We start from the raw sequence: 12,215 nt of genomic DNA, 5'->3' as shown, positions 1-12,215 counted from the left end.
ACTATAATAGTTTTTCAATAATTTTCATGAGTTTTATTTATATGTAATTCATAATTTTCGTAGATTTTATTTAGATGTCATTCATAAATTATTATGAGGATATTGCAAGATTAATAGAGGACCCACACAGATGAGTGCATATGAACGAAAAAATATTATATCAGGAGTCCGCACGTAGAGTTATGTGCGGAGTCCAATGAAATTACGCTGTGAAGGTGATCGGCCCAGTAACACCAGAGAATATTCCTCTCGTGTTATTCATGTATTATTGTGTATTATTCAGGTGTTATTTTATGTTGTTCAGGTATTATTGTATTATAAAAATATTCTTAGTATTATAATAACATAATAAAATATCAATAATATTTAAATAATTTATAATAATATCTGAATAGTATATAATAACACTCGGATAATATGAGGAGAATATTCATTTTATTAAGACCCGGGCGATAGTAATATTTTTTGACTCAGCGTACATATGAACAGACTTGACCCGACGTCGAAATCATAAATAAAAATTACGCGAATCTGAGAAACATGAAGCTGGTCGAGGAAGAAGACTACGGTGCGAGTCTCCATCTTGCTTTTACGGCAATCTGATACCATTTTTGGAGGAAAAAAATCAACACTTCGCTATCACTCTACCCCAACTCCGCCGCCGCCGGCGTTGCATAACCTAGAAGGATAATTTCTGCTACGGCAGCCATCTCCGATAGAGACTCTAGCTCAGGTGATGGCATCGTCCGTTGATCCTGCTTCCCCGCACTCCGGCGAGGCTGTCCGTAATCTCTCTTCTTCTTGGTCGAATGTTTCACGTGGTGAGCTTGAGCGAAACTCCTTTGCCACCCCTCTTTCCTCGCCGTCGGTCTTACCGATAGCTTCACCGGAGATAACAGGACGATCGCCGCGGAAGGTGTCGGGGGGCTCGGGGCCGGCGCTGTCATCTGTGGGTTCCGAGCATGGTGTTAGCGGCAATGCCGCTGACGCGGTTTTAAGTCCCATGGGGAAGAAGACTGCTTGGAAATTTCAATCGAACGGTACGATCGAGACGGGATCCATTATGGACACTGTTTCGTGGCCTGCACTCTCCGAGTCTGCCAAGTATTCACCGAAATCCGTCTCTTCTGATCTCTTGAAGCCCGTCGCCGATGTGTCGAACTTTACTCCGCCGGTGAGATGACTAGCAATTTGTTTCAAGTTTACTCAATTTTAAAAAATAAAATCGAGAAGCGCACGATCGCTGCGTTTATTTCCGTTCATGCTGATTACTTTTTTGTTTTTTTTGGTAGTCCGCGGCATTGTCTCATTCCTCGAAGCTAGTTTTGAGTAATCAAAACTCTGGTTCTAGTCAAAATCCCGAATCTCCAGCCCGTCAAAAATCCATGAAGCGTGGCGCTGATACCGGCGGTAGCATGAGCAGCTCCGGATCATTGAATGGCGGAGTTGCCATGCCATCTTCCTTGCAGGTCTCGGAGGCAAACCAGTTAGTGCCAGGCAAACAACCCTCTTTAGGTTTTCTTACTAGTAAGGGCCTCCAAAGTAAGAACTATAGCAACATCAATAATGACAAGGATCATGGATCCAAGGCTGGTGGATTTTCTCCCCAACCCTATGGTGGGAATGAACATCAACGAGGCCATGGAGGTGTTAGAAGGGGCAGCACAGGCCACCATAGCAATTATGGCAACAAGCGGGAATCGGAGCGGGGAGGCTACGAGTGGAGTCATCAGAATTTAGGTAGAGATGTCCACATGCAGCAGTCGCATAAGCAGCTAGCTGTTCGACCCATACAAAGGCCTCCGTCGATTGTTGTAGCGCCCTTTATTGCTCCTCCTCCACCTCTTAGGCCTTTTTCCAATCATTTTGGTTTTCCGGGTAAATGACAATTTTTTAGTTATAGAATTGTAGATTGCGTCTTATCTGACTGTATTCATCCTCGTCATTGGGGAACTTATTGGGTTTGATCTTCTTAATAGATTTTCCGTCTCCCGTTTACTATGTTGCCGCCCCTCCTCTTCCAGAGCCCCTTAGAGGCGTCCCATTTGCTCCTCAGGCAAGCCTAGCTCCTCAAGTGATGTTTCTTCCTACACCAGATCCTCAACGTGCTATGCTGCTAAAACAAATCGAGTATTATTTTAGGTATGCATAAAAGTTTCGTTGTCTTCATACTTATGGCTAAATATAACTAGTGAAGTTACCTATCCCTTCTGTCTTCAGCCCGGAAAATTTGTGTAAAGACATATACTTGCGGCAGAATATGGATGAACAAGGTTGGGTTCCTATATCCTTGATAGCTGGATTCAACAGAGTGAGTTGTTTGGCTATTTCTGAGCTTCTCAGTATGCATGTGCCTTTCTTAACTTTGTGACTGTTTTTTGAATATTGAAATGCATCATACAAGTGATTGTAGGCTTTTCTTGCAAAGACTGATGTTTCACACACACATATACACGTATACACAGACACGAGCACGCGCGCGCGTATATATATATATTCCTACGCGTGTGTGTGTGTGTGTGTTGTGTGTGATTCATTCTGCCTCTATGACCATGAAATTATAATGAGAAAGATGAGAGTAAAAATACGAGATAACTATTATTATTGAATTTATTCTCCTGTTATGCAAAAAGCAATGATAAGAAACTGCACATAAATATATGGAGAGACAACTATCCAAGAAAGAAATAAATTTTTAAAATAGTTTGTGGTTATAATTTAGATTTTAATTGCATAATAAAAATGAAAAGTTGTTATCCATAAATTATTGTAGATGAAATGTATTTATCCACAGAATGCTGTAGATGGAAGGCTGTTCATAGATTATTGGATTGCTGTAGATGAAAATGTTTTGGCTACAAATTAAAGTTTATTTAAGCACTTCCCTTCATGGTGGGTTATATATATTTGTCATGTTGAACTTGTTGATTAGATTATCAAAATTAATTTTGGGTAAAACCTTAATGATTATATCTGTAGTTTGCGAGTTTGTTGGAATATATGTTAGTTGGGTTATCCTATTTTATATTTTATATTTTATTTTGGAATGAAATGCCACTTTATTCAATATATTTAGTCATGATGGGCTAAATTTTAATATTATTTATGGTAGCTTAGTTGTCACAATACAATTTTAAAGCTTTTTTACTTTGTAATTCAGCATTTCTAATAGTTTTTTTAGAATAATAAATGGTTAGAAAAGCTTAGCCTGTTCATTCTTTCAAGGAATTTATAGAAAAAACTACAACTAAAAAAGGAAATAAATAATTACATACAAGTAGCATTTAGCTATCGGCCATTTGATTATTTAGAGATCTTTGATTGATACCAAGGGAACAATTCCTCGGCTTGTTCTTTTATTTTTTTGTATATGAATCTGTGATCCTTATAGGCAATAAATTCGTAATAGTTAGTTTTTCTTATCTAGTCTTTATAGATCAAATGACTCTTTAACACTCTATTTCAAATTGGATGGCAAAGGTCCACAATTCCAAATTTGCTTATATTATAATTGAATGGGGGGTTACTGAGCCTTTTGGTAAATATATCAACAAGTTCTCACCCTTTTACTTCATATGGAATGCAAATCAAATCACTTTCTAATTTCTCTCCTTATGAAATGTCTATTTATTTTAACATGTTCGGTACGATCATGCTCTTCTAGATTATGAGGAATGCTACCGATAAATTTATTATCATTATATAATATATATCTTCATGGGTCTTGAAGTCGTCTAGTATGATTTTTATCCTTTGAAACTTGCATATTTCTTGGGCAATTGGCTTAATTGTAAATTCAACACTAGATCTTGATATAATGGGTCATTTCTTGCTCCTCCAATTTATGAGATTTTTTCCCACTGTGCAGTATTTTGAGCTGGATCCTCTATCCATAGGTGTTTTAACATATTTTGTCTTAGTATATTTTTCAATTTTTAGAATATCTTACCTTTTATATAAGATTCTTTTTCCTAGCCTTTATTTAAGATATATAAAAGTTCTTTAATCAGTTTGAATGTGATATTCCTTAGGTTTGTGTGTAAACTGACTAACAAGACTAATTATGAATGTTATGTGAGGTCGGGTGGGAGTCAAATAAATTAATTTTTAAACTAAACTTTGATATCATCCCATGTCTAATGCTCAATTTCTGACGTAGTTCAGTTGGAGTTTCACACTGCTAGCATACTGTCATTTTTGTTTCTTTTAGTAAATCTTTAATATATTTTTGTCAGGAGAAAAATATTTCTTGTTCAGATTTGAGCAACTTCTATGCCCAAAAAGTATCTGTGTTTTGCCCAACTTGTTGATTTTAATTTCTTTAGCAAGTTTCTTTCTAATGCTCTTTTTCTCATGGTTGTCATCACCTACAATAATCATATTATCAACATATGTTATGAGAATTGAAATTTTTTCATATGAGCAATGTTTTTTGAAGAGTATATGGTCTATTTGATTTTTTTATCTAACTCCTGTCTTAGTCTTTGTGAATTTATCAATCCAAGCTTTGAGGGGTTGTTTCAATCCATATTGTCTTCTTTAATTTGCATATCTTGTTCTTTGAAGACATTTTTAAACCTTGGTGGTAGATCTATGTAGACATTTTTTTCAATTTTCTCATGTAAGAAAATATTTTTTACATCATACCATTGCATGGAACATTCAAAATTAGTAGCTAGAGAAATTAAAATGCAGATTGTATTCATTTTTGCAATTGGAGCAAAACTTTCTTGATAGTCAATTTCATCAATTTGAGTGACGCAAATGAATCAAGCACGACACGGGCATGAGCACGCCGTTTAATGCTGCGGGTGTGGTGTAGGGGGAGCGGTGGGCTTCTCCCCGGTTTCTTTCGTATTGACCGAATCGGTCCAGACCCGGGAGGGTTGATTGGCGCTCCCACTGGGGATTAACGCCTTCTATCCATAGGGGGATCCAATCTTAGTTATCTAGAGCTTATATACATGATTTCTGTTTTTAGGTTTTCAGTACTTGGTTTCAGATTTCTACTCTCAGCGTCGTTCTCCCCTTTCAGGGTTAAGGTGCTCTGGTTGTAACTTGTCCGAGGTGGTGACCCTCACTGTCGCTTTCCAGCACCCAGCCAACCCCCTCTTCTGCCACCTATCCGCTGTCCCAACCTCACGAAATCCCTTCCCCTGCATCCTTGCTACTGTCCTAGCCTTCCCGAAACCTGTCCCCGCCTTATCGAACTAGGTGTTCCAACCATCCCCAAACAACAAACTACTGCTGTTTGGACTGCCATCCCTTGCTGCCCTGCTGTTCTAGCCGCCCATAATCGATGCCACACCTCTTCCATAGTATGAAAACCCCTTTCCTTCCTTGTTGCCATCTCTACAAGCTTCTAATAGTCACCACCGTCACCCGGGATCAACCCTAATGCGAGTTTTCTTGTCATGTGCATTGTATTTTTCTTTTCGAGTGTGTTTGATTGTAAACACATATTTGCTTAAAGTACTAATATTTGCCTTTTCTATTGCGGCTTGGGTTAACTCCGGTTTGATTGAGTGTATCCTTTAACTACTAATCCTTCCAAGTATCGTTCCAAACTCTCATTTGCCTTATTCTTTATAGAAAAAAATCACTTGCATCTCACATTTTTTTTTCTTTTTGGTAGGCCCACAATCTCTAAGTTTGATTTTTTATTCAGGGCATTCATCTCTTCTCTCATAGCTCTCCAACTTTCATTTTATAGTGCCTCACTTAGAGTTTGTGGTATTATAATAGAATTGGAGTTGATATTTGTAAAAAAAGTCTTATGTGTAGGAGAGAAAAATTAAAAAGATGTATAATGGGAGATGGGGTAAAAAACAGTCTAGAGAAGATGATCATTGTTACCTGATATTGGTTCTGAGCTTTGCAGTTGCTGGAGATTTAGGTTGAACTTATTTCTTCTTATGTAAACGTGAAGAAGTACAACATTATGATTTATTGGATTCTGAGCTGTAGGGATGTCAAGATGAAAGATAGATGTTTCATCAAATTTCATTCTGTTGGACATTCTCAACATGAAGATAAGTTTGGAAAAAAAATTGTTTTTTATCAAACGTGATATCCATTGATGCATGGAATTTTTTTGTGATGGAATGATAACATTTGTATCCTTTTTGAGTCGGGGAATACCCAAGCAACATACACGTAAGAGCACTTGGATCCAAAATTTTTGTTGTTGTTTGTGGGTTTGAATATATGTAATGCATCAAAAGACTTTTTGGGGAATCTTTGGGAATTATGTCGGATAATTTAAGGAATTTTTGGAGTCAATCACTTTTGATGGTATTTTAATGATTACGTAGGTGATAATTATAACAATTTCTCTCCAATATCATTTTGATACTTGATTTTAGAGGAGAAGAGTTTTGTTAGCTTCCAAAAGATTATTTTTCTCTCATTATTTTTTTGGAGAGTGTAAGGACATGATGATTAATGGATGATATCCCATTTTTGAACGATGGAAGGCAATGTGTGATTAACGCAATCACAGGCATTATCAGTTAGAAACATTTTAATATTAATATTGAATTGATTTTTTATCTGGACAGTGAATGTAAGAAAGATAAATTTGAGATTCAATTTTTGTTTGATAGGGTATGCCCAAATCATTTGAGTGGAGTCAACAGTGAAGGTGATAAATCCCATGGCATCAAAAATATTGAGGATATTGGAGAATCCCTCATTTGCCTTATTCTTTATAGAAAAAAATTACTTGCATCTCACATTTTTTTTCTTTTTGGTAGGCCCACGATCTCTCAAGTTTGATTGTTATTCAGGGCATTCATCTCTTCTCTCATAGCTCTCCAATTTTCATTTTATACCACCTCACTTAGAGTTTGTGGTATTGTAATGGAATTGGAGTTGATATTTGTAAAAAAAGTCTTATGTATAGGAGAGAAAAATTAAAAAGATGTATAATGGGAGATGGGGTATAAAACAGTAGAGAGAAGATGATCATTGTTACTTGATATTGGATCTGAGCTTTGCAGTTGCTGGAGATTTAGGTTGGGCTTATTTCTTCTTGTGTAAACGTGAAGAAGTACAACATTATGATTTAGTGGATTCTGGGCTGTAGGGATGTCAAGATGAAAGATAGATGTTTCATCAAATTTCATTCTGTTGGACATTCTCAACCTGAAGATAAGTTTGGAAAAAAAATTATTTTTTATCAAACGTGATATCCATTGAATTTTTTTGTGATGGAATGATAACATTTGTATCCTTTTTGAGTCGGGGAATACCCAAGCAACATACACGTAAGAGCACTTGGATCCAAATTTTTTTTTGTTGTTTGTGGGTTTGAATATATGTAATGCATCAAAAGACTTTTTGGGGAATCTTTGGGAATTATGTCGGATAATTTAAGGAATTTTTGGAGTCAATCACTTTTGATGGTATTTTATTGATTATGTAGGTGATAATTACAACAATTTCTCTCCGATATCATTTTGGTACTTGATTTTAGAGGAGAAGAGTTTTGTTAGCTTCCAAAAGATGATTTTTCTGTCATTATTTTCTTGGAGAGTGTAAGGACATGATGATTGATGGAACGATGGAAGGCAATGTGTGATTAAAGTAATCACAAACATTATCAGTTAGAAACATTTTAATTTTAATATTGAATTTATTGTTTATCAGGATAGTGAATGTTAGAAAGATAATGCTTAGATTCAATCTTTGTTTAATAGGGTATACCCAAATCATTTGAGTGGAGTCATCAGTGAAGGTGATAAATCCCTTAGCATAAAAAATATTGAGGATATTGGAGAATCCTCAAATATCAAAGTGAATTCATAATTGCTTTCAGGAAAAAAATTACGATGATGTTTTGCAAGATCATGTCTCACAATGGAAATCCTTAATGTTACATTCATAACTAGAGAAGGAAATATGCATTGAAGGGTTTTAAAAGAGGGATGTCCTAGCCTACAATGATGTTTTCATATGATGTCGGCATTGTTGGTGGAATTGAAAGAGTATGGCAATTGATTATGCGTTTCAAGAAGATATAACTTATCTTTCTCTTTAGCTTGCAAATCATCTTCCCGGTAGTGAGTCATGAAACATACAATAGCCAGCAAAATTTTATGGATTGATAAAATGTTAACCACAAGATGAGGAACATATTATACATAACTGAGGGTAAAATAGGGAAAATGAAGATATTTTCTTGTCCTGCAACAGTTTTTATGGAACTATTACTTTTATTTTCTATTATTAGGACATAGAATTTAGGTTTGAAAGATTATAACATATTTTTCATATAGTTAATAACACCAAAATTGAGAATTTAGGTTTGGGAATGTGTAAGCAAGAGCATGATCTAGATCGCTTTTCCAAAGAATTGAGTAAATTCCTTAACTTTTTAATTTCTTTCAAGTTGATTCTATCTATATCCACAAAAGAGGCTCGTTATTTCTTATTCCTTTCTTTGTTTCCATCATACTCTTGGGTTTCTCGTGAAGTTTTCAGCTTTTCTTTTTGAGTATCCTTTCTATTACAATAGTTGCATCAAAGATTACCTTTGAGGGGAAGGTTTTGTTTTTATTTGGGAGAATAATCTATAATAGCAAATCCCTTACCCAGGGTTTAGTGGTTTTGATGTTATATTTTTCGGAGATAGGATTATTAAACATCTTGATTCTTCCTTTTTCAGCTCGTATAATGGAGAAAATCTCATTTAGAGAAGGGAGGTTTTTTCTACTTAAGATTTAGAATTGAATTTGATCAAAGTCCCTATTGAGTTTTGTAGGAAACTCAAATACTCTTTCTCTTTCCACAAATTGGTTGAGGGCCACTGCAATTTTACAACACGTTATCTCGAGATCTTGGTAATAATCCAGTTCAAGCAAAAAACTTTCATGACATCAAAATATTCAATGACAATATTACTTTGTTTAGTTGTGGGGAGTTTTGTTTTGATCTCATTGATAAGTGTCACATCATTAACTTTTGAGTAAGTTTGTTTGATAAATTTTCAAACCTCTTTTACATTAGATAGGAACATCTACGACTCATTGATTTCCAACATGATATTCCACAACCACGTCATTATCATAGAATCCATTTATTTCCAAAGTATATACCTTCTACTTTTGGCTCTAGAGGTAGATCCACAAGATGGATCTTTCCTTTTCCTTTCAGAAATATTTTCATGATTTGAGAACACTTCAGATAATTTTTCCCATCCAAGCGATGTACGGTTTGAAATTTCTAGAGTTTTCATTTAGTTTGATTTTCACCATTCATTTAGGTCAACTATTTGGAAGGGAAGTCAAATATGTCAGACATTGCGAGGTGAAGTTTGATTGGAAAGCGATTGGAGACTAAGCCAGGATGCAATCCCTACGAGGGCCTGGCTTGCTCGCAGAGGCCTCACCGATGTTACTACTTGCCCCTGAGGATGCTAGAACATTGAGACTGGAACCATATTATTACGAATTGTTTGTTTTTTTGCAGGGTATGAGATGCATTGGGGCGGTTTGACGTTACCTTCCCACTTTCTACAACCTCAACGATGCCTTCTCACGACACGACATGCAAAATTACAAAAGCTTGTTGTTTCTGCTATGCAATCCACCATTGTGTATGAGCATGTAACGCCAAAACATACAACAAGACCCACACGTCAACGATCATTGCTGCAACCGTTCTTAAGGCGCTTACGACGACACATATTTTCTTTTTGGGAGCAGTGGGATGTTAACCAACCCTCCGGGTCGGTCCACTACTTTCTGGCATCCTCCCCCTCCCGGATGGATTAAAGTAAATATTGACGGTTCTCTTCTTCCCTCTAGGTCGTTCGACACAAGAGCTATTTTGCGTGATGAACGGGGCCTCGACATTGTTGCCACCGGGCATCATTTTGAGCATTGGGATAGTGCCCAAGTGGAGCTTCAAGCTATCAATTCCATTCAAAGTATTTGCTAACTGTCGATGCTCAAATGCAAGGGCATTATCAGAAGGGGACAATGCCAACATTATGCAATATTTGAGATCTACCATCAAATAGACGTTTGGAGCCAATGACCGCCTGAAGCACCGAACTTAGCTATTCTTTTGAATTTGAAGGAAGCTTTATTTTTTTTGCACACCTAGGGAATGTAATAGGGCGACTCATTTTTGTGCCAAGCGCGACCTTAGTGGCTCTTTCTTTTGATACATGTAGATGATGATAGGGAGCTTTCTTCTATACTTGTAGATGATCGGCTTATTTTTGTACATGATAGATGCACACGTGCATAACTTTGTAACTTTTGATCATTTAATGCAAAATGCAACATTTCAAGGAAAGGGATTGGAGGAGCTTAAAGAACAAATGTTGGGAAGCAAAAAATCCTGACTTCGATATGATATCATAAAGAAGAATAAGTGGTTGGAAAGGTTTAGCTTGTTCATTCTTTCAATGGGTATTTATATGTAAAACTATAAATTAAAAATAATAAATAATTACATAAAATAAGTATTTAGCTATCAGACGTTTGATTATTTAGTGATCTCTGATTGATGTCAAGGGAGCAACCGTGATTTTTTTTTATTTTTATTTATTGTACATGAACCATCTAATTTTTCTCATCTATTGTACATGAACCATCTAATTTTTCTCATCTAAACTTTATTGTTTCAACGTGTCTTCAACATTTTTTAACCCTATTCCTTCATAAGTATTAAATGGTGCTAATATATATTTTGCTTCAACACTTTTTTTGAAATTACAGATTATTTTATACTTTTTATATGGCTAAGTTTCCTCATAAGTACGATAGGTAGAGGCGAGTCTTCATTAGGTTGCGTCTCAAACATCATCAGTTTCTGTTTTTTATTTTTAGTGGATGAATTTTTAAATAACATGCTTATTGTTGGTATTATCTTGAGGTATTTTAGAATACGGTTAATGGCTTCTATGTGATTTTCAATAGGTTTGTTCATATTTAGTTTTGCAATACTGACAGGAGAGTGTAGGAGAGAGAGAGAGAGAGAGAGAGATGAGTTTATAAAAGCATTGATATTTATCTTTATCAATGGGCTTACTGTTGGTGGTAAGTCGCACATTTTTTGTTGGGTCCATTGGAGTTTTTGAAGGCTTGCATCCAAGGCGACTCTTCACTGTTCTGGCCTTGCACTATTTTTCACTTGTTGCTTCATGCGCATTGGTTTTCAACCCTTCACTACTCTCGATCACGCTTTTTATTTTATGAACCGTTAAAGATAAGTAAAAAGGTATAATATTTACATTTTTTGAAAATACCCTCCTACCACACCTCCATCAGCTTTGTGCGCACTTTTCAATAAATAATATAGCAAATTTAATTGGACTTTTGTGGATCATATTTAAGGAGCCAAGAGACTAGTTTGAATATATTAGACTGTTTAAGCTTAAGATGACGGCCAGATGACGGCCCCACCTCTCTACGTTTAAGCTTAAGATGACGGCCCCACCTCTCTACAAAAAAAAAAAACCCAGAGAGATCATTTTGACTTTTTCCTCAATAGGTTCCTATCTAGACTGTTGGATTACAAAAGTCTAATGATTTTTAGTTGAAAGTAGTTTTCCATTCATGCCGCACCATTTAAACAATCCGTCATGAGCCTTGAAAGCAGTATTCCATTCATCACCAACTCAAATACGAATTTGGTGATATCCGCTCTGCAGGTCTAGCTCTGAGAATATGATAACCTCTTGCAATTTATCAAACATACCATCCCGGCAGGGAAGATTAAACCTGTATTTGATGGTTTCTTGTTGATTAAGCAGCTGTCCACACACAATCTCCATTTATCATCTTTTTTGGCACCACTAGAGCGGGGACAACACATGGGCTCATACTATATGACTTCTGAATTTCTTTGAGAGTAGATCTTCTCCAATTTCATGCAATATTTCCTGTTTTTTGGGGTTCATTTTATAGTGAGGAAAATTTGGCAAAGAAGAACCAGAAAGTAAATCAATTTGGTGTTGAATATCTCATTGTGGCAGAAGTTGGCTCAGCAGATCAGATGGAGTGATATCAACAAACTGTTTTAGCAATATCTGTACTTTCACAGGCATCTGAACATTACTCAGATTTTGTTCTGTGACTAATAGACTTAGAAGCTTTGGATCTTCCCTGCAATTTGAAAGGAATCGAGTATTCAGAATGCGCAATAAGGTTGCATTTTTTAAAACCTCTTTGAGCTTAATTGGAGTAGGCAACAAATGGATT

General features: G+C 36.1%; 1 protein-coding gene across 6 annotated transcripts in view; it reads left to right on the top strand.

The window, feature by feature from the left end:
• Window positions 1–486: 486 nt before the first annotated feature.
• Window positions 487–12,215, top strand: part of LOC110028499 (la-related protein 1C-like) — a 31,509-nt gene continuing 19,780 nt past the window's right edge. For 2 of the 6 annotated variants that reach the window (XR_002294427.1, XM_020730368.1), the window contains exons 1-4: window positions 489–1,174; window positions 1,293–1,878; window positions 1,980–2,142; window positions 2,221–2,273. Coding sequence is in view for 3 of the 6 variants with exons in the window: in XM_020730368.1 (XP_020586027.1) it covers window positions 737–1,174; window positions 1,293–1,878; window positions 1,980–2,142; window positions 2,221–2,273 (1,240 nt within the window). In the remaining 3 variants the exon portion in view is untranslated. Of the gene's footprint in view, window positions 1,175–1,292; window positions 1,879–1,979; window positions 2,143–2,220; window positions 2,312–9,471; window positions 10,303–12,215 lie in introns of those variants that run through there. The other 4 variants (XR_002294426.1, XM_020730369.1, XR_002294425.1 and 1 more) reach the window with 4 other exon arrangements.

Source organism: Phalaenopsis equestris, unplaced genomic scaffold, assembly GCF_001263595.1.
Source record: "Phalaenopsis equestris unplaced genomic scaffold, ASM126359v1 Scaffold000513, whole genome shotgun sequence".
NCBI lineage: Eukaryota > Viridiplantae > Streptophyta > Magnoliopsida > Asparagales > Orchidaceae > Phalaenopsis > Phalaenopsis equestris.
The sequence above is the reverse complement of the archived record's forward strand: the minus strand, read 5'-3'. Positions and strand labels throughout refer to the sequence as shown.